The sequence below is a fragment of the Puma concolor genome, chromosome E4, assembly GCF_028749965.1.
Source record: "Puma concolor isolate L17-30 chromosome E4, mPumCon1.1.hap2, whole genome shotgun sequence".
NCBI lineage: Eukaryota > Metazoa > Chordata > Mammalia > Carnivora > Felidae > Puma > Puma concolor.
This window is the reverse complement of record NC_141683.1, coordinates 24,495,459-24,516,463: the sequence shown is the minus strand read 5'-3', so window position 1 is coordinate 24,516,463 and position 21,005 is coordinate 24,495,459. Positions and strand designations below refer to the sequence as shown.

At 33.8% G+C, this 21,005-nt stretch overlaps 1 protein-coding gene across 12 annotated transcripts in view; it reads left to right on the top strand.

Moving 5' to 3' along the window:
- KCNT2 (potassium sodium-activated channel subfamily T member 2) overlaps window positions 1-21,005 on the top strand; it is a 364,649-nt gene that overhangs the window by 275,684 nt on the left and 67,960 nt on the right. For 9 of the 12 annotated variants that reach the window (XR_015245793.1, XM_086693290.1, XM_086693289.1 and 6 more), the window contains 3 exons: window positions 5,437-5,508; window positions 8,893-9,027; window positions 18,798-18,909. Coding sequence is in view for 11 of the 12 variants with exons in the window: in XM_086693290.1 (XP_086549416.1) it covers window positions 5,437-5,508; window positions 8,893-9,027; window positions 18,798-18,909 (319 nt within the window). In the remaining variant the exon portion in view is untranslated. The remainder of the gene's footprint in view (window positions 1-5,436; window positions 5,509-8,892; window positions 9,028-18,797; window positions 18,910-21,005) is intronic. The other 3 variants (XM_086693288.1, XM_086693293.1, XM_025927776.2) reach the window with 1 other exon arrangement.

The following is a 21,005-nucleotide window of genomic DNA, read 5'->3' as shown; positions in this document are numbered from 1 at the left end:
TTAGAAATATATCTATATCATATACTGATGATTTATCCTCAGAGAGATGTACCAAGCAGCTTAAAATCTCAAAGTTTAGAAGTTACAATGATAACATTTAAATAAACCAGCTTGTGTCACTTGGTTACAGTACTCTTAATTTATAGACAAGGAAAAACAGACCAAAGAAGTTAAATGACTATTCCAAGGTTAGTTCTAGGATTAGAACCTTCTATGTAATTCATACTTCATTGTTCTTTCAACTATATGATGTTGCTTAACTTACAGGTTTTTAACATATGCAAAAAATACAGTGCGAATTCTTTTTAGAAACAGTAATATATTTTAACTGGATTATTTTGCATTAAAATTTTTTTGCTTTCCTAATAACTTACATTTTGGAATCTGATTATTCCCATGATGTTTTTTTGTTAGATGAATTTTGTAGGGTTTGACTTTTCTTTCAAAGTGTTAATGATGAAAGTACATGCTGTAATGTTTATTAGCTTCCTGAGTCCTTCCCAAAAGTGATGTCTAAAATTTTTATTTGTTGTCCTCTGCTCTTTTGGCCAAGAATGAGGAAACGAAAACTAAACACTAATAAATAATGTTCCAGGAAGTTTTATGCAATCCTTTTTTTTCAAACAATGAAATGTTTGTTGCTCTGCCATGACTAGTATTTTGTAATCTATCCTACAATGTTACAAAGAAATATGATGCTTTTCTTCTTCAACGTATTTCCATGTTATAAGAATATGTATGCTAAGAATTGTATACACTTTTTTAATTATTAGTTAGTTTAGTGGGTTTTGACTTTGTTTTAAATTCACATGAGTATTGCTGAAAATAATATTCAGTACATGGCTATTTAAGTTGAAAGAACAATTAATTCAATATAACAAATAAACAATAACAGATGTCATAAGTATGGGATTTTAAGATGTAAATTAAATTGATAATATTCCCAAACATAATATGTCAAAATATGTTTTCATAATGTTTCCAAATAGAAAGACTTGTGGATCTCATCTGATAACTTAATGAAACCCAGTCACAATGGAAAAGATCTTGCATTTGATACTGGCTCATTAGAGCTGGTCTTGATTCTAATTGGTTGGCCATCTGTTTTGTTTGGTCTCTTGTTGTGCTATGCTGATCTTAAATATTTCGATGACCACCACAACCTTCAAGGTCATCTAGTCATCTGATAATACCATTTCATAAAAGAGATGGAGACAAGAGTCAAGAACTTTGGAATATATTGCCCAAAGCTACACAAAGTTGAAGTGCAAGATCCAGGCTTATGTTCCCAAATTTTTACATCTTCTTTCTACAATCCTTTTAGTGCATCAATCTTCTTTTCATATATAGTGTCCAGTAAACTTCAGCTTATTTTAAAAGCAATGATACAATGTCTGATATATCAGAGCCCTTATTAAAGACATTCAATCTTTGGACTCCTGGATCTGAGATATGGTCTAAGCTTACTTAACTTCTTGATAAGGCTTTTGCATGTTATCAGAGATCTCTAAGCCTCAGTTTTCTCATGTGTAAAATGAGTAGGACATTTATCTGAACAGCTAATTTTGAGACTTTATAAGACAGTGTGTGTGAAGCACTAGTGAAATATCTCACTTAGTAAGGCAGTCAGGAAATGTCAGTTGTCCCCCTACCCCCCATACCAATCAAGAAAATGACATTGTCACTATTCAAACTGATGAGTGGATTTGGGTGAAAACCCAATTAACAATAAAGGGAAATTTATTTTAAGCACTTAAATGAAACTACTTATATATTTTTAAGAAAGGAATAAACTACTTAACAGAATTATGAAATGCTGACAAAATAAACTGTCTCACTATATTCATTCACTTCTTGAATTTGAAATACAAAAATTAAGCCCATCACATTTATTACTTAAATGGGAAATAATGATCTTCAACTTTGCAAATCCATGCAAATCCACAAACCTTTTCACTCCTAACAATCAGTAGCTAATTAACATTTGCATGTAATGGCAATTTTTATAATGAAAGCTTTTGTAAGAATATGATGTTTTACACTCATAAACAGTCATCTTTCTTAATATAATTACAGTTAGGTTGCAGATTAATGATGTGCTCACTTTTTTTCTGTTTACTAACATCAATTACGTCTGAGTTTGTTGAATTTTAATTTCTTTTATTACTATTTAGATACAACATGTTTTATTTTAGTCTGTGTACATTTCTTTTGTTCTAGATCTCTTTTCCTCTTTATCTTTTCTTGATTTGAAATACTTTTGTATATTAAGCAAAAAGAATCTATGAATTTATAAGTAACATATAAATATATAAGTAACACATTTTAAAAAAATGTTTAGTTTTGAGAGAGAGAGAGAGAGGGTGAGCAGGGAAGGGGCAGAGGAGAGGGAGACAGAGGATCTAAAAGCAGGCTCTGCGATGGTAACAGAGAGCCCCATGTGGGACTTCAACTCACAAACCGCGAGATCATGATCTGAGCTGAATTTGGACGCTTAACTGACTGAGGCATCCAGGTGCCCTTAAGTAACCCATTTTTAAATGTTTGTTTCTTTTTTGCTAATTTTTTTGTGATGAGCTTTAGAGTTAAATCTGTAATTATTTTCACTTTTCCATAATGTAATTTCTAACATAGATAGGTCTTCTGTATTTAACATTCAGATAAAAAATGCATACATTTTATTCTATAGTATTGATGGTTTTGTTTTCCTACATTCCATTCTTCATCTGTCCTTTGTTTAGGGTGCAGCATAAGAATGGGACATTTCCTGTTTTTATTAGAGTTTTATGTTTTTGCTTAGTGTCTTTCAATGTAAAGGTTATGTTTGCCAATTAACTTCAATAATTAGAAAGATTAGTCTATTAAGAGCCTATGATATCATTTATGTCACTCATCAATTACTAAGCAGTTTAGTGACATGAACACTGTTGCCAATTTAAATGAGCTAACATAGTACATACAAATGTACAATTGCTATGTTCTTTATGTTTCAAGTTTCCTTATAAACTAACTTTATCAATAAAAGTAGATGAATCTATTCGTTATACAAGTTACATTTTGCAAAAAGTATGGCATATAAGATTCTCTACATTAGATATGCTTCATCAAGATTATATATTTACTAGGTTTCAAGGGCTTGATTTACCTTGTAACATAGCTGAATTTGTGTAAGGATGAACTAAGCTAGCATAATGCAGATGCTAATGTAATTTCTGAGGGTGTAGAAGGTTGCTTGCACATCGTAAATACATGTTTGTGGCAGAATTGCATGTGGCTAAAATTCATGAGTTTCCTAAAACAAGGCAATAATTTTGATGTCTAAGTACCTTTAATGATTCCTACTGGAAAAAGCAACAAAATGCAAAGGACATATTTTTATTTTAACTCTAATTGGGAGAATTGGCATAAAGTAAGGACTTAATTTTTGTCCCCAGTGACCCCAGTACTATTTATTACACAGTTTTTCAGTATTTTCATTAAGTTGAGTTATTCAATAACATTATTTACTCTTGCTTTACTAGCCTTTAGAATAGAGAAGATGGCATAAAGAAATTGAAATGATCTGAATGTAAAAGAATGAGTCAGAGTAAAAGTGTGGTTATTCCAGCCAGGGTATGTATCTGCAATTAATAATGAAGAATTATAGATCCATCTCTGTCACATAGATTATTGAGCTACTCACTTTATCTGAGTAGAACTGCAAAGGAGTAAAGAGAGATGAAACAAAATAACAACCGAAAAAAGACACAGGCAAAATGATTTTTCAAACCACCGCAAAATCTCAGTACGGTCCCAATCTTGTGGTGTCCTCACACCTGCTTCTATAAACATGAGGTAGGGGAGGAGAGTCATGGAAGTTATCGAATGAGCAATGAGAATGGCACTTCTAATTTTAAGAAGCGGAGCAGTGCTCAGACCGAACCAGAAGGTTCTATAAAAGACTGCTGCTCGGACTGTATATTGTTATAATATTCATTGAAATGAACATGCATCATGAGTTTTTAAAATATCTGTATTCTGTGATTCATTAATATCCTTCTATGAATGCTTTGGCATAAATGATTTAAAAACTAATACAGGAAAATGTCATCTAAAGATGTTCATACCAGTATGGTATATAATAGCAAGATATAGGAAATAACCTGTAACTTCAAGAGTTAACAATATGAAAGTGAGAATAATTTATATACTGAATAATTGAGGATTTTAAACATTAATTGTGGTACATTTATAATATGTTATAATATGGGGCCATTTAAAATGACTATGAAGAAATTTAATGTTGAGCTGAATCAACATTACAATAGTATTCTTTGGAAGATTGTCTTTTTAGCTTCACTGTATTGTGCATTCTTTTTCTTTAGAGTTAAAGGGTTAAGAGGATGATCAACAGGAAGAAAATAGGTCAGGGAGGAAAAGACTTCATCTAGCTGGGATATTATAGATGCTATCCTTCCCTTTTCCTAGAATTTCCCTCTCCTTCTCTTTTACTGGCAAACATCCAAATTTAATATCACTTCTGTGTAATGATCCCCAATTCTGCTTTCTGAGTGCAATCTATTGGTTTTTTTTTTTCTGATTAAAAGATATATTGTAATTATGTGCTTTTGTACATGTGTTCCGAAAGCTGTATTTTATATAGTACAAGGTAACATGATATTCTTTTTTCTGTATGCCTTAGTATAGAAATGTCTATTATATAAATATATGGGTACATATATGCTGAGTGAATAGATGCATGAAAGAGTTAATAACTTTATAAAATGAATATAATAGATTAAGTGATTTCTAAGGAAGCATCCAGGTTTATGATTCTTTCCCCAAATATGCCTATAAGTATAGATTTTAATATATATTTGCTCAACAATATACATGGAGTAAGTCAATTATGTAAAGGTGAAATACTTTTAATTTTATATGATACATATGTTACATGGGTGCATATACTATATTTATTGATTAATAGGCTGATACATTAAAAAGGGCATGTTGTAATTGTGTATATCCCTTAGGGAGGTTGCTCTTAATAAGCATGCTAATTTAGTTCTCTATGCTTTGGGCCATCCAAGAAAAAAATCATTAATTTCTCATTTTACAATTCCTCCTCTGCATGAATAATTTTTAAAGTCATTGATAAGACTTTTTAGTCATAATTAAGGATATCAATTCAGTATTTTTGTAGAATAATGCCATAATGTTTCTGATTTAGAAAGCAGAAATACAACTTGTTTTTATAATATAATAGTACATTGTATTATTCATAACAAGTACAAATGATATTTTCTAATTAATGTTAAGAAAAAAGGCACTTAAAATTAATCTTGTCAACAGTGTTTAGTTTTGGAAATGCAAACTAAGTCAACTTACTTCCTTTCCCTAGAAGCGCTGCCACTGTTGTGACATTGTGTTTCATTTTGTAACCCATCTGCTACTTAGGCCAGATATGCATTTTCTGGATGCAATCTGTTGGTTTCCAATGGTTTACTACATGGTGGGCTCTATTGACAAGTAGGTGACAAAATCTTTGGCGCACTAACTAGTGTGGTGTCCTGTGGTTTGTCCTGTGCTGTGCCCCGTGTTGCATGATGAGTGTAATTTGCCATTTCAGTATTGCAAATATGGTGTATTTTGCATGCAGAGCTTATGGTCTCGTGTTATACATCTTGTATTCAAACTTCCTAAAGCAGTAATCTGTTGTTGAATTAAAACAAATCTTGCTGCATGAGAATTTTGTCACATTTGTTTAGTTTCTAAAGCTATTTTAGTTTTGCACTGTCTGTAGCAATAATGTTGTTACTAAGGGCCGAGGGATAGAGAAAACCTAAAGGTTCAGTGTTGTGATGCATTGATATCATTGTCATAACTTCTGGAAACCTTCAAAGTAATTTAGAGATGTTTGTTTTAGGCCAGATTTATAAACTGGAGCATTTTCTTAAGAGTTTACTTTATTCTAGTAACATATATCAATCTATAACTTCTAAAAATGTGTTAATTAAGAAGTCAAATGTGTGCAATATGTTAGTATTAAAATACAAATTCTTTTATATGCATGAGCATATAAGAAATATAAAAACTAAAGATCATAAAACTAATATGCACATAAAATGTGTTAGCTACCCATTAACAACAAAATGTCTACCAGAACCGTCGAAACAAAATGCTAAAAGTTATCAATTAAGAACTTTCATGCTTACGTTTTGTCCTGTAGATATTGAAAAACAAAGTCTTATAACTTTGGAAGTGTTTATTGGCTGTTGGATATATTAAAGACCAAACTAACTTATATCTAGCCTCTAGTCTACATTAATATAATTTACATGATCAGTTATCTTAATACTAACCAACTAAGATGTAGTTAGACGCATTAAAATTACTATTTAAATCCATGAATGTGAAATCAAACTATATTTTATCATTAGTAATGTTACTGTGAAATGATAATATTCTATTAAAATTCATTAGAAAAACAGAATACTTAAAAGATGAATAAACCTCCCATCTGTCCTTGTTGCTGTAAACTATGAAATGAATTCTTCCTCTATAAAAGTGTTTATGTTGAGACAAAGAACTGAGAGGGTCAAGTTCCTATGAATGGAGAAAAAAGCAGGATTGGCAACAAGTTGATAATTATTGAAGCTGGGTTGGGTGATTGAAATATGGAGGTTCACTGTGTTATTCTCTTTTGTCAATGTTTGAAATTTCCCTTAAAAAAACAGACACACCTTTGAATGAATTAAAACCCATTCACAACACTGCCGTATACTCATACATTCACATTGTAGTTCTTGGGAAGGAAGGCTTAGAGAAGGGTACAAAGGAAGTTGTTTCCTCTTGAGATTATCTTTTTTTCAAGATTAACTTTTATCTTAGTCAGCCATCTGGTGGCCAAACTGTGTAAAGCAACTGTGCTGAATAAAAACATAGGCAAGTGGCTTTGCAAGAGGATAGTGTGGAAAAATCATGATAGACATGGCATTATAATTCACTGGTAGCATAATAAAGATAAAAAAGGAATAAAATGTAATATTAAATGGATACAAAAATAAGTGATTCAAAGTTAAAACATGAAGAACAAAATGTTTCTACGTGTTTCTGAAATGCCATTCCAATTTTATGTATTTTCTACAGATTTAAACTCGTACTTAATCATAATTACTAAAATCATTTGCCTAGGTTATATGTGAACTACAGCAGCCAATATTTTGAGTATGGAATTAACTGATACATATAGGTATAGGTAACTATTAGCTATTTGGCACAGTTACTTACAGTGAAATTTTTTGTCAAGTTCCAACCTCATTGATTTATTACTAATGAAATATTCATTTTTCTGTCATAACTTTCATGTGTATATCCTTTTCCAGTCAGGCTTACCTTCTTCCACTTGATCTGTCCCTCTTTTTATGTAGATAATTATAATGGAGAGATGATTTTTTTTTTTTAATTGGGGAGCAGGATTTTAAGAGCTAACATAGAAAGCGACTTAAAATTATAATAAAGTGAATTGAAGGCATCATTGTTATGGCCCATAAGGGACTATATCACATTAATTTTCTACCTATTTCTTTGTTTTTAAAAATGTATTTTAATAGACCTAAGAACAATTATGAATTTCTTAGTTAAAAGGAACATCCAAATAAAGTATTTCTAGGGATTTAAACTTGATCATCATATTGATTGGATATTGTGGTACTGGCCCCTCTTACCATAGGAAATTTATTTGGAATAACATTCTGTTTCCATAGTTTTAGCCATAAAATCTTTGCCACAGAGCATTGTTCCTGATCCAAGCAAAATATTTTTTCTGAACTACCCCTGGGGATCTTGGACTCAGAGCTTTGGTAATACTCTCTCACCTCATAACAGAATAAGAAATCCCACCTCCTTCCTCATCATAAGAAGAAAACAGTTCCCTCTAAAGTAACGTGACTAGTTCAGCCAATCACACACTTGGAAAATATCCTCAGGGAACTGACCCTTCAATTGAAGAATTTAAAAGGAACTACTGTTCTTTAAGGTCTACACGGTCTTTAGTCAACTTTGTACGGACAACGTTCTTACACTCATTCAAATTTAGTCTCCTTTATCTACTTCAGCCCTATTTTTCTAGTTTGTATGAAGCAGAGGCAGTGAGATAATGGTTTCCTTGTTTCAGTTTTAATGTTAACATTTTCTTTTAATTCAGTGGGAAACTGCTAGTTTTTATCAGTGATAGGGGAGAAGACTGACTATTATAATTCACAGGAATTTGTATCTAGTTTAGCAATTATTTCATGCAACTAAAGAAATTAGGTTATTCAATCGGTTGCTCAAAAACTAAATGGTAAATGGTAAGTTTGAATACAACTGATATTTATATATTTTTCATGCTCGTGGCTGTGTTAAACCAATCTTTAACACACAGCTCTCACAAAGAGATAATCCACATTTGAGAATATTTCATAGTTTAACATTTCTTTGTTGGGCTAGACCATCTAAGGTAATATGAGTATTCATCTCTACTCTTACCAAAAGTACTGTAGGGATAAAGAAGATGTAAATGTCATGTCTTTGAAATAGTGAGAGAAAAGTTCTGATATGCTTTATTTCTATTTGATTGCAAAATGGGTGTTTTCCGTGTTTTCCTTATATAATTAATAAATATTATTTAAAAATTCTTAAAGCATAGTGCTTTGAAACGGTTAAGATCTAATGAAACATAAACAGCTCAAAAATACAAATTATTTAATATCTGTAGAGAATGTATTATAATCCCCATTAACATCTACCAGGGCAAACTCTGTGAAAGCCATCTATGAGGGCAACCTATACAAGTGTAGTGGGTAAGCAAGCACTGATCTTAGTACTGTGATTTATTGAAAGTCCATTTTTCTCTGTTGATTTTTATCAAAGCCTAGATGATTTACTCAGGTGTGGAGTGACTTTCGCTGCCAACATGGTGGTTGTGGACAAAGAGAGTACCATGAGTGCCGAGGAAGACTACATGGCAGATGCCAAAACGATTGTAAACGTGCAGACCCTTTTCAGGTAACTGTCTGAATAGCTCTGCCCTGCTGTCTACTTACTGCTAAATATCTGTGAAATATTTGACTCTGAGTCTGTATAAAAGGAGTGAACATGAGATACTTACCCTGAAGTTACGTTCATTCATTCAATCCAAAAGCAAATACTTATTTAACATCTAATGTATGACTGGCACTATATGTTTAATTTTTTTAATTTTTTTTTTTTTAAGTTTATTTACTTATTTTGAGACGAGGGGGCGGGACAGAGAAAGAGGGAGAAAGAATCTCAAGCAGGCTCCACACTATCAGTGCATATCCTGGCTTGGGGCTTGAACTCACAAACTGTGAGATCATGACCTGAGCCAATGTCAGGAGTTGGACACTCAACCCACTGAGCCAGCCAGGCACCCCACCATGTGTTTAAGTTTTAATGCAGGATCATCATTCTTTTTTTTTTTTTTTTTTTAGGATCATCATTCTTTTAAAAATAAATAGAATAATAAGTGTGGTTTTTTTTGTATAGTTTAACATAACAAATTCTAAATCCTGAGCTGTAGTAGTCATGATGTGTGACAGACCATGTATGTTACAATTTTGGTTTTATGCCTGGCAGTGGCCAATAGTACGTGTTTACAAACTGGATTACTAGGAATGAATAAAACTGTGAACAGGTAATTTACCCATGTTAGGAGGCAAGTCATAACTCATCCAGATAGGAATTTTCTTTATGGTTATCTTTGAGTAACAGTGAAAACCAAAGAAAAGGTCATGTTATAAGCAAAGTCAAAAACTCCCCTGTAAATGAAGACATCTATGTCACTTGAATGGTTCTTTCTGAAATCATTTTAAAATTTAAATATCTAAAAGATCTTTATTTCAGTTTCATGATTTTTGCACAAGGCCAAAGGACATACCTGAGCTACCAAATTATGGAAGTAAATAAAACAATCTGAACTCCATCATCATCTTCCATCACTCCACCTTTATAACCTTTATATTGTAGCAAAGCATATACTGAGGGTAATTTTCAGTTTAGAGTTTGAGTTTAGAATTCAGAAGAGAGAGGCTAGATGTGAGTCCCACTTAAGTTGATTATTTACTATATGATCTTGGGCAAATTACTTTCCTTCTCTAAACCTCAATGTCTTAATCACAAAGTTGATTGGAATTTAAAAATATATAATGCTGTAGCACGTGACTGGTAGTTTTCAATTATTCAGTGAAGGCTACTGTAATATTAGCACTCTCATGATCGCTTTCATCTGACAGAGTGGAAAAGCCACAGACCTTGGAACAATATAACAACAAACTTTATCTGTCCCAGAGGTGCTAGTAGACACTTTGTGACCTCAAGCATATTTCTTAACTTCATAGAAATTCAGTTTCTCTCATGCATAAAATGCATGTGGACAATAGTTAACCCTTCTTGCAGTGTTAATGTGAAGACTGGAAATTAGGTATATAAAGAGTCTGTTTTCCAGCATCTGGAAAATTTACTCTGAACTTGCATGAGAAAGTCTTGTTTCAGAAGGAGAACAAATGTACCCTCTAAAGTTACTGTAATGAGGCGGTTCATTTAGAATAAGGCTGACTAGTTCTTGAGCTATATGAAATAGTACAGTTAAAGGGAGAATAGCACATGTTTAAAATATGACAGATATGTAAGTAATTTTTTTTCTCTAGAGAATGCAAAAGGATATTATAGGGTATAAAATTAATTTAGAAGGATGAGATTTACAGCCAGTGAACAACGTAACATCATCCTTTTTATTCCCTGTGTGGCAAAAGCTAGTTATATTTTTAACAAGAGAGGATCTTTGGTTCTTTTGATTAAACATACCATTTTAGCTTTCAACTTATCATGAGTTTATTTCTATTATGGTAAAGTTTCTATTGACCTACTTTTATTATATATACTATGAATGAATAATTTTGATTTTAAGATAACAATCAATCAATCAATCAATAATAAATCCCCATCTTACTGAGCGATGCAAAGGCTCTAATATTTTTGAACTAACTGACCAGAATAACTAAGGGTAGATATACATGTAGTGATATTACCATTATTTCACTAAGTACATAACAATATTTTCCAAGAAAACAGTTCTGTGAAACATTTTTATGGGGTAATCCATGAGCTCCTAATCTAAACTAGTGCTAAACTAGGCTAGTCTTATATAATAAAGTGCAAAAGTAAGACACACATGGATCCCCATGATGTACTGAATGTTATTTATATAGATAAATGACCAAAACTATGCAAATTTATTAGTTTCATCAATAGGTGCAGTCAGTTACCACCCTTGAGGTCACCCACATTCCTTGAAGATTTTAGTTCCTGATTCACTGTGACTCTAGAAATCCTGCTTCTATCATAATTCTTGATGGTATCAGCAATCCTACACAGATGATCTTTTCAGTGTTTCATCTTAGCCACCTGTTCTCATGGTCGTAGCCTTTACCTTGAGGTAACAATGATTTTACCCTCCTTCTTTTCGGTTTCATTCAGTTCTCTGAGTACTACTACTCTGAGTACTATTGGGGGTATTTCTTCTAATACCCTCAATCTTAGCAGCCTTTTGTCTCCACTAGAACCTACTATCCACTGGTTCTGCTACCTTTTCACTGTCCTTAGTCATCTGAGGACTTTTCTTCCATGCTTAACAAATTAAGTTCCAATATCAATCATTATAATCACTCCTGTGCTGAAACCCTGAATTAGTGTCCACCAATTACTGATTAGTGTCCACTACTGTGGACTGACACCGATCTTAACTCTCTTTCCTGTCTCCCTTCCTCTGCCCTCAGTTTTCTATCCTTTCAGCTTCTCTGCCCATCACCTTGCATGAAATTTCTTACAGACAGATGACAAAATTCCAGAGGTAGGATCCAGTTATCCTCATAAGTGAGCACCAGGCAATCAGAAATCCAGTCATAGTGGCTGGATACCAAGCTATTTAGGATTAAAGCTTAAGGCTCCATCTCGAAGAGAATACTGAGTATATGAAAGTCAATAGTGTTAAAAATGATTGAAGAAGACTAGTTAAGTGATACAAACAGACTTTAACATTTCACGAAGTGGGCAGTCTCCATTCTCAAGGATCCAGACAACTACAAAATGGAGTGTGAGGCAGGAAGCTTTTATGGGATAAAGAGTAAGGAATAAGAAAGAGAAAAACAAAAAACGAGTAAGGAACAAAAAACAAGGAAGTAAGTATAGACCCCAGAGTTGGCTTGGCATTTTGGGATTGGCTGACTGGATATATTGTGTTTCTGGTCAAGTGGAATATTTACAGGTATCAAGTAACTAACCTAAAACAATTTAGTAATGAGTTTGATATTTTTTAAAAAAATGTTTATTTATTTATTTTGAGAGAGAGAGAGAGAGAGAGAAAGAAAGAAAGAGCACGGGAGGGGCAGAGAGAGAAGAAGAGAGGGAATCCCAGGAGGGCTTTGTTCTATCAGGGCAGAGACCAACGTGGGGTTTGATCCCATGAACCATGAGATCATGACCTGAGCCAAAATCAAGAGTCAGACACCTAACCAGCTGAGCCACCCAGATGTCCCAAGTTCGATATTTTTTAATCAGTGGAAAGCAGCCTGTGAATTGGGGGAGTACAGTGCCTCACAAGCAGTGAGACACTTTCCCGGAGAGATTTTGGGCAAGAGTGAGTTTTATAGAATGTGAGAAGAGGCAACATGGAAACAGGGCATGATGGGCTAGGAGGTCAGGCATTTGCTAAGGCTAGTAATAGGTCCTGTTTTCTAGCATAAGCTGAGCTAGCTAAAGCTGAGTTGGAGGATTAGGGTTGGTGTATATTAGGTTTCCTTGATAGATATTTACCAAAAGTACAGGCTGACATGTTTAGATTTGTAACATGGGCCAGGCCACTGAGACAGCCTCTGTTTTGTGGGTCCCAAAATTCAAATTAACGTTATCACAGAGACAGAAAAGTTATCTAAGTTTTTAGTTTGCTGGCATGGCAACCCAACAGGAGAAGCTCCATCGTGGTCCTAGAATTTTTTTTCAATAATAATATCACAAAAATATCTCAGCCAATCCTTATATCTTCATGAATATCATTAATTTCCTCAAACAAGAGCTGAATTCTAATCTTCTCTGTAGCTGTATATATTAAGCAAGTTAAGATTACCTTCTGCTGTTGCTCTGTATAGAGCAATGCTACATTTTATTAGCATTAGTTTGTAAATGACTGTGTAGTTATTAGTTTGTAAATACCATTTATCTTGATTATTTTGACATTCCATTTTGACATGGGGCATTTTGACCTTTACATTTTCAGCTTTTAAAACTACTAAAGAATAATGTTAGAGGAATCTTCAATCTGTGGTTGTATTAGAGTCCAGGACATAAGAATGAGATGGAATTCAAATATGAAATGAAAGCAACAGTGCTCTAGTTCTAGTTATTGATAAAAACTGGTATGATTTGTTTTGCTGGCTAGGAATAGGGTTAAATTTGTTGTTATTCAGAAGCTCACAGTGACCACTTGAACCCGTACCTGCCCAGCTTACTATACAGCTTCACTTGACAAGGCCTCTCTTTTGTCCAGATTGTCCAAGGTCCTTTCAGAGTTACTCAGTCCCAAAAGACCAAAGGGAAAATAGGAGAAACTCACTAATTCACTAGCAGTATATTTGGGTGGCAGGGCTAGGAAGAATTAGAGAACAGTTGGGGGCATCGGGAGAATTCCTTTTCATCTGGAATTGCATTTATAACTCAAACATAGTTTTGTAATTGAAAACTGGATTACACAATTCAATGTGTCTTTATCCAGTAGGGCAATTATATATTTGCTTGTTTGGCCCTTGCATGTTTCTTCCAGAGGACCTACCCAGAAAGTGTTTTATTTTCCATATCCAGAATCTGGAGCATGACATACAAAGTGTTAACACTCAGATGTTTGATAAACATTCCTTAAGTTTGTTCTGGGATGGCTGGGACAAGAGGGGCCTCCAGCCTCAGCCAAGCTTTGTCACCAGAACAACCTAAGCAGGCCCTGTATTGATCACTTGCCCAAATTTGTTCCTTCACTTACGATGAGTTTACCTTTGTGGGTTCGGAGTAGTCCTTTATAGTAAGCAGCAAACTCCTTCAGGGACAATCTATTCCAGAGGTTTCAGATTCTCTAGGTAAGAGAGTATCTCTAGTACTTTACTCTGAAGAGATTCCTTGAATCCTAAACAATTGGCCCATCAACCTTAGAGACCATTTCAAAGTACCAAAGACTATAGGAGATAAGGTCTTTTCAAGTCAAATATGGCTAAGCCTCTTACTCTCCTGTGCCTATGGACCTTAGTTTATACATCTAAGAGAAAACACTCATGGGTCATTCTCCTTGAAAGATCTGCTAAGTGAGTGTCTGATTTCCAAATTAAAAGAAAAGCAGGTCCTTACTTTAAAATTTAAGTGTCTCTTGCTAAAGTTTTACCTCACAAGCACTTGGTGTATTGAAAATATTGCCTGTTTTCACATTTTTATGAACGTGTTAATATCTAAACTAAATTTAAAGAAGCATGCCAAAATGTGCCTTGAATTAAAAACAACCACTTCAAAATGGCCATGTCGTCTATCACTATTCTCATTTAACTGAAGAAAAAAGACGATATTGAAAGCAACTTACTAGCTCATCCTATCCTATATAGGAAAAAAAAATGGCCGATTCAAACCAACAGCCTAAGTCTGTGTATCAGGAGAAAGGGAGAGGAGAAAATTAACTCAAGGAGTCGTGAATCAAATGTTTTTCTAGAGAGCACACAAGATAGATAAACATTAGTTTAATACAGAATGGGTACAAAAGTAAATACTTGCTAATTTTAAAAGACGAACTAAGGTATATTAAAAATTTTTTAATTTATTTTAGCAAAAATCAGTTCAGATTTGTCAGTGCCAGGTAGGAAGTAGTTAGAAACACTCCGTGGACAGGAGTGAGGGACTTACAGAGAAGAGGCAGAAATAAAGCAAAGAAATAATTGATCAGCTACAGCTTAAGTGGTTGTATTATTTGAGAAAGCCTAGTTGACGGTTTGTGATTGGCTGTCCTTTGGTTTTGATTTCTTAACCTTGAGGCATGTATAGGTTGAGGTGTTGACTTGTTTAAGTAACCTGCTAAGGTATTAGAGCCATCTCAGTCTAATGGCCTCCTTATTTAATTAACATTAGTTTTCTTTGCATTGTAAAAGTCCAGGAATGATTTAGTTCAGAAGTCTCTTAGGCTGATTTTCTTTTAATATAAAGATATTTTTGCTTTTGATTTTTTTCCTAAAATGTAGCTGATCAAACTGGTAAGATAATCGGTGCTCTGGCAATGGGAACATATTCAAGTCTTGGATCTGTGTATTGCAGGAATCAGAGAAATTCATGCATTAACCCCATAATAGGTCAGGAGGACGTCTACAAACACCTACACTTGTGATTTATTCATGGTATTATTGAGCATCTAGTAAGTTTGGGGACTATACAGAATGCTATGGCTGAGCAGTGCCTAAGGCAGACATAGTGATCAGTAGTGATTAAGTAGTGATAGTCTAAGCAGGGAACATATTAAACAAGATATTCCAGTAGGGAATTATAAATGTAGCAGCTACTGAAAAGAGTATAGTGTTATACAGGTACAGACAACAAAAATGTATGATCTAGTCCAGTGGATCAAGGAACACCTACCTATTATCTCCCTGAAGAATTTACTCAGTTGTTTACTTGATAGACTAAGCAGGCGAGGAGAGGAGTAGAACATTCCACAAGGGGGCAGCATATCCAAAGGCTCTGAGGTATTGAGGCAGGCAAAGTTGATGACTTGGAGCAGAGCAGGTGGAAGACTGACAACGTGAGGCTGAAGTCTGAATCTGAATCAGAATATTCATGGCTTTGTAGAGCACGGTAGCAAGTTGATCTTCATTATAAGAACAACAGGAAGGAAATCACTGAAGAATAGAGTTTAAAAATACTATTTTAGCTACGACGTGAAGAGTGGTTTGAGGGGAAAGTAAGAGGAGGGGAGAGCTGTGCAGTTAGAAGACTTGCATCCCCAGGATGCAAAGAGTATAAATGGCAAGTTAAAAAATAAAATCAAAAAAGAATATTGTCTTTATTTTGGCACAAGTAAGATTATTATTGGCACAATAATCATAGTTATTGAGGAAATGTCATACCTCTGTATGTGGGAAAAGACATAATTGAAAATATTGATAATGAGTATGTATAAATACAAGAATGATTCATTTATGTAGTGCAGAAATATTTTTATTATTTTGATTGGTTTACATAGATAAAAAAATTACATACAGGAGATATCTGATATCTCAGACTTAAAGTGTTTAAAAAGTATTTTTAAAAGATTATAATATATTCATATTTATTTTAGTGTTGAGAGCCAATTGTAATCTGAAACTGGTTTTTTACATATCTAAGTGAGTCTCTATACCTATATATTAATATATATGTTGTTATTCTGAAACATCATTCCTAGCCACCACAACAGATCAAAATTTATAGTGTAGCACACTAGCTCCGTTTTTTTAATTAAAATATTGTGAACATTTTCCAGATTTGTATGCCCTTATGTTTGTTTTTCTTGAATATATAATTGCAGGTAGTCTCAGACTTCTCCCAGTGGTCTGTCAAGTAGAGTATATGGTGTGTTTTTCATCTTCTATTAGTTAGCATAACTGGGCATGTCTGTCAAAAGTATTTTTTGAATAAATTATACCAAGCAGAGAATTAGTCCATAGAGATTTTGCACCTCTCCACAATGATGCTTACATCACTCAGTCAGGACATAAATTGATTGTAGAAAAGTTTTAAATAGAAAAAAATATTATTTTTCTTGTTTTTAATGTTTGTTTTTGTTTTTGAGAGAGAGAGAGACAGAGAGACAGAGACAGAATGCGACTGGGTTAGGGGCAGAGAGAGAGAGAGGGAGACGTGGAATCTGAAGCAGGCTCCAGGCTCTGAGCTGTCAGCACAGAGTCCAATGCAGAGCTTGAACTCATGAACCGTGAGATCATGACCTGAGCTTAACCAACTGAGCCACCCAGGCACCCCAGACCATATTATTTTTCAATTACAGTATTGCTTTATTATGATCTAGTACCTAGGGAAAAATACATTTATTATGTCATTTTATTTCTAAAGTGTTTTATACTCAAAATGTGTTTAGGTCATATTAAAGCCCAGAAATAGATTTACAGATTCATATTTTAAGATACATAATTAAAGTTGCTAAAAAAACAAATTTATGAATGTATTATAATTGAATGTAAGTAATAGTTTATAGATATAAAAGGCAATGCACTAAAACATTTCATTAAAGTATTATTTAGTTCTAGATTTTCACTAGGTGGCAGACGTAGACAATGCATTCACTTTCTCAGTTTCAAATAACATAATGGTATTGGTTCATTTATATAGAACAGAAACAGCACATCATATAAACTTTTTGGTTCTATCTAATTTCAACTCTATAAGTCACTTAAATACAATGACCAGATCAACCAATCATATTATCATTTACTGTTACTCAGCTCTCAAGTATATAGCTACACATTTCTACTTGATGTAATGTGTTAGAAATCATCCCAAGTAATCCCACAAAAGTATCCAAAGTTTGAAAAATAATATGTATGAAAGATAAAAGCTCTATTTCGCAGAGAAAATTTAAACTTTCCAAAAGATGAAATAAATTTTCATTGTTTTGCAGCTATGTTTTTCTCACAAATTACTTCTCTGGCCTTGTATCTCAACACTGTCCTGGATGCTTCTCACAAGCTATCCATTTACTGGTGTCTTAATGCTGCATAGTCTGTGAGATTCAGTCAGCCATATTTATCACTCTTATAAAAATATATACAGCCTTATAACTTACACATTTTTATAGTTTCCTCTATTGGGTAGTAGAGTCTAATTTAAAGGCCAGCATATCTCTTTATACCTCTTTTTAGGTCTTGGAGACCAGAGCTTTCCAATAACAAACACTTCATTATTATTTATTAAATTAGATATTAAAAATATGCCTCAGTTAATAGAAATAACAAAATGAAGTTATGATCTGACAACTATTATCTTGTGTGTGTGTGTGTGTGTGTGTGTGTGTGTGTGTGTGTGTGTGTGTGTGTTTTGGGAGAAGGTGGTGAATAAGAAGGAAGCTAATGCAAAGCTATGGGATGCATGAAAACTCTCAGGATCTTTCTAGAATAACACTATCAGTTGAGCCTTGGCCTCAATTCATTACAATGAAATGTTATTTGAGTTAAAATATTTTCTTTTCTCAGGAGATCATTATAGCAAGATGTGACCTTCAAAATCGCATACTATGAGAATAGGGAATCTTAGAAGATCAAAGAACTCATATTATGGACAATAAGCTCATCACGTGGAATTTTTGTCAATTGTCATATTCATCTTATAAATTTCTCTTTTGATATTATCCACAGAGTCACTTGTGACTTCTTAAATTAGCTTCATGAGCTTCTCTTCTATGCCATTTCATAATTGTAGAGAGAAAAATATCTAATAAAAAGCCAAATTACTAAATTTATTTTTCTTACAGTGCTAAAATGTTGGTTAAAATATTCTTTGGGAAATAGCATGTCATTTTTCTTGCATTGTACAGACAGTTTATGTGACAATGCCTGCTGTTGTAACTGCATGTAGTTTTATGCCTAAGGCTAGGAATCACTCACTCATAAATATGTTGTTACAAAATATACCATATTGGATTGTTAGTGTGATGCAAATGCTTTTTTGTGTGTGTGTGTTTTTAAATGTAGGTTGTTTTCCAGTCTCAGTATCATCACAGAGCTTACTCACCCAGCCAACATGAGATTCATGCAATTCAGAGCCAAAGACTGTTACTCTCTTGCTCTTTCAAAACTGGAAAAGGTAAGACTTCCTATTAAGGAGGTTGCATTTAACTATTTTTCTTGAAAGGGCAACTCTGCAATTCCTGTATATAGAAAGAAATGTCATGGGATAGTAGAAATAAAAGTGCTGCTGTGAATTCTTGTTTTGGAGCTAAAAATCTTCGTTTATAATTTTTTAATGGGAGTTGATGGATTTGAACCATTTGTATCACAAGTGAACATACTGAAGATATCTTGTTCTCTCATCATTTATTATAGATTGAAAGCATGATTTAAGAAAGAGTTAAATGCAACAAGAATGCATATACCCGCTTATAATGTCAGTTATATTGATAATGTCATGAGCGCTATGTCAAGAAATCCATGTTGTATAGAAGGCTTTGCAGTTTAAAATAATCCTTAAGGCCTTAGAAAAGGCTTTCTTGAAAGTTAGCTTCCCAGATGTCACCAACACAATCTGAGACAAAGCTGAGTTTATTGCTTACTTAAATAAGGGAGATGGTCATCTCAGAATTTGGCAGTGCTTTAGAACTGGGTCAAAGTTTATTGGGTTTTGGAAATCTTACTTAGTGAGGGTCTTTTGAAGTGGGAGTTTGATTAGGATTCGCAAGGGATCAGGGTAATGTGAACGGACAAAGTAGTTATGTGGACAGAGAGGTGTGGTCCATGCTTAATGTCTAGACAGAGTGTCAGGGTAAATGGTTTTTGCATGCAGCATTGACTTGATATTAGTATACTGGGAGAATTTCATATAGAGAAAACAATAAGATTCAATCTTATACATGTGAAAATGTGTTAAGTCTGTTCTATCTTCATTGTTTATAACAATATAAGAGATACAGAAAACGATGCCTTATATTTGTTGTTGTTGTTGTTTGGTTAGTTCATTTTTTCACTTCATTTTGTTTCGATTACATAGTCCTAATTGCTAGGAGATATATTGCTGAGTAAGGGCATTTCTGTACTCTGGTTTGTTGATACCCAGCTTCAGAGCTGGTCACATACGTTGTGTCAGTAGAGCCTTACCACTGTTCCTTTGTTGTCATAGTTAAGTTTTGTCAGGCACTGCCTTCAGAAGAGGGAACTGAGTTTAAGCCAGGTAAAATAAGTTTTCCAAGATTACATAGCTGTCAAGTCAGTGCAGAGAATCTTAAAGACATTAGCATTGAGGACAGAAAACTTCCATTATGCCACACTGCTTTAAGAACATAGAAAGGGTGGTGAGAGGCATAGTGAATTGGCTCAGCATCCACAGACAAACCCAGTTACCAGGAATCCAGCTGGAATCGGTGCTGGCTTGGTGTCTGATGGTCTCCTTCATGACAAAGTGAGCGAGGGTCACCTAGTGATGAAGAATACAAGCTCCGGAGTTAGATTGGTCCATTTCTCTACTACTTTCTAGGAATGGAACCTGGCTAAATAAATTATTTACACATTGATAGCTTTGGGATTCTTCTCTGGAAATAATGGTAATAGACAAATAATAGGATCGCTGCAAGATTACACCGCATGATCTATCCAAAACATTTAGCTGTTTTGTCGTATAGTCAGTACCGAAATAAATGGTACTAAAAACATAATTATAAATTGTTGTGGATGTCACTAATAAACATTCCATTCTGTGTATTCAATTTTACGCCGAATAGATGTTTCAAGGTCATAACTGTGGAAGATGTTTTCAGTAATGTTGACTGTATGTGTCTATATTTTTGTGTGTCTGTTGCATTAGGGCAAAAGAACAAAATGATATTTTTATTTTTGTTGGGGAATTAATTTAAAGTCTTCTGCCAGCCTAGAAATCCTCTTCACAAATGTAGGAAAGTTTTACTTGAATAAGCATTAAATCAGACTGCAATATATCTCAAGCAATCCACTAAAGAGATTGCAAAAAACAGAAAGGCATCTCATCCTTTTATACAGCCAGGCAAATACAGTCATTTGCATACATGCTAATGTCTTGATAGAAAGGAAAAATAAAACTTCTTGTATTTCTGCAACAAGTAAAAGTTACAACTTCAAGCCCGGCACCTAGGCTAACCTCTCACAGAGACCAAAAGACAGGATGCTTTATGCTCACATTTCAGAAAGATAGTTCTAAAGCTCCCAAGAAAGACT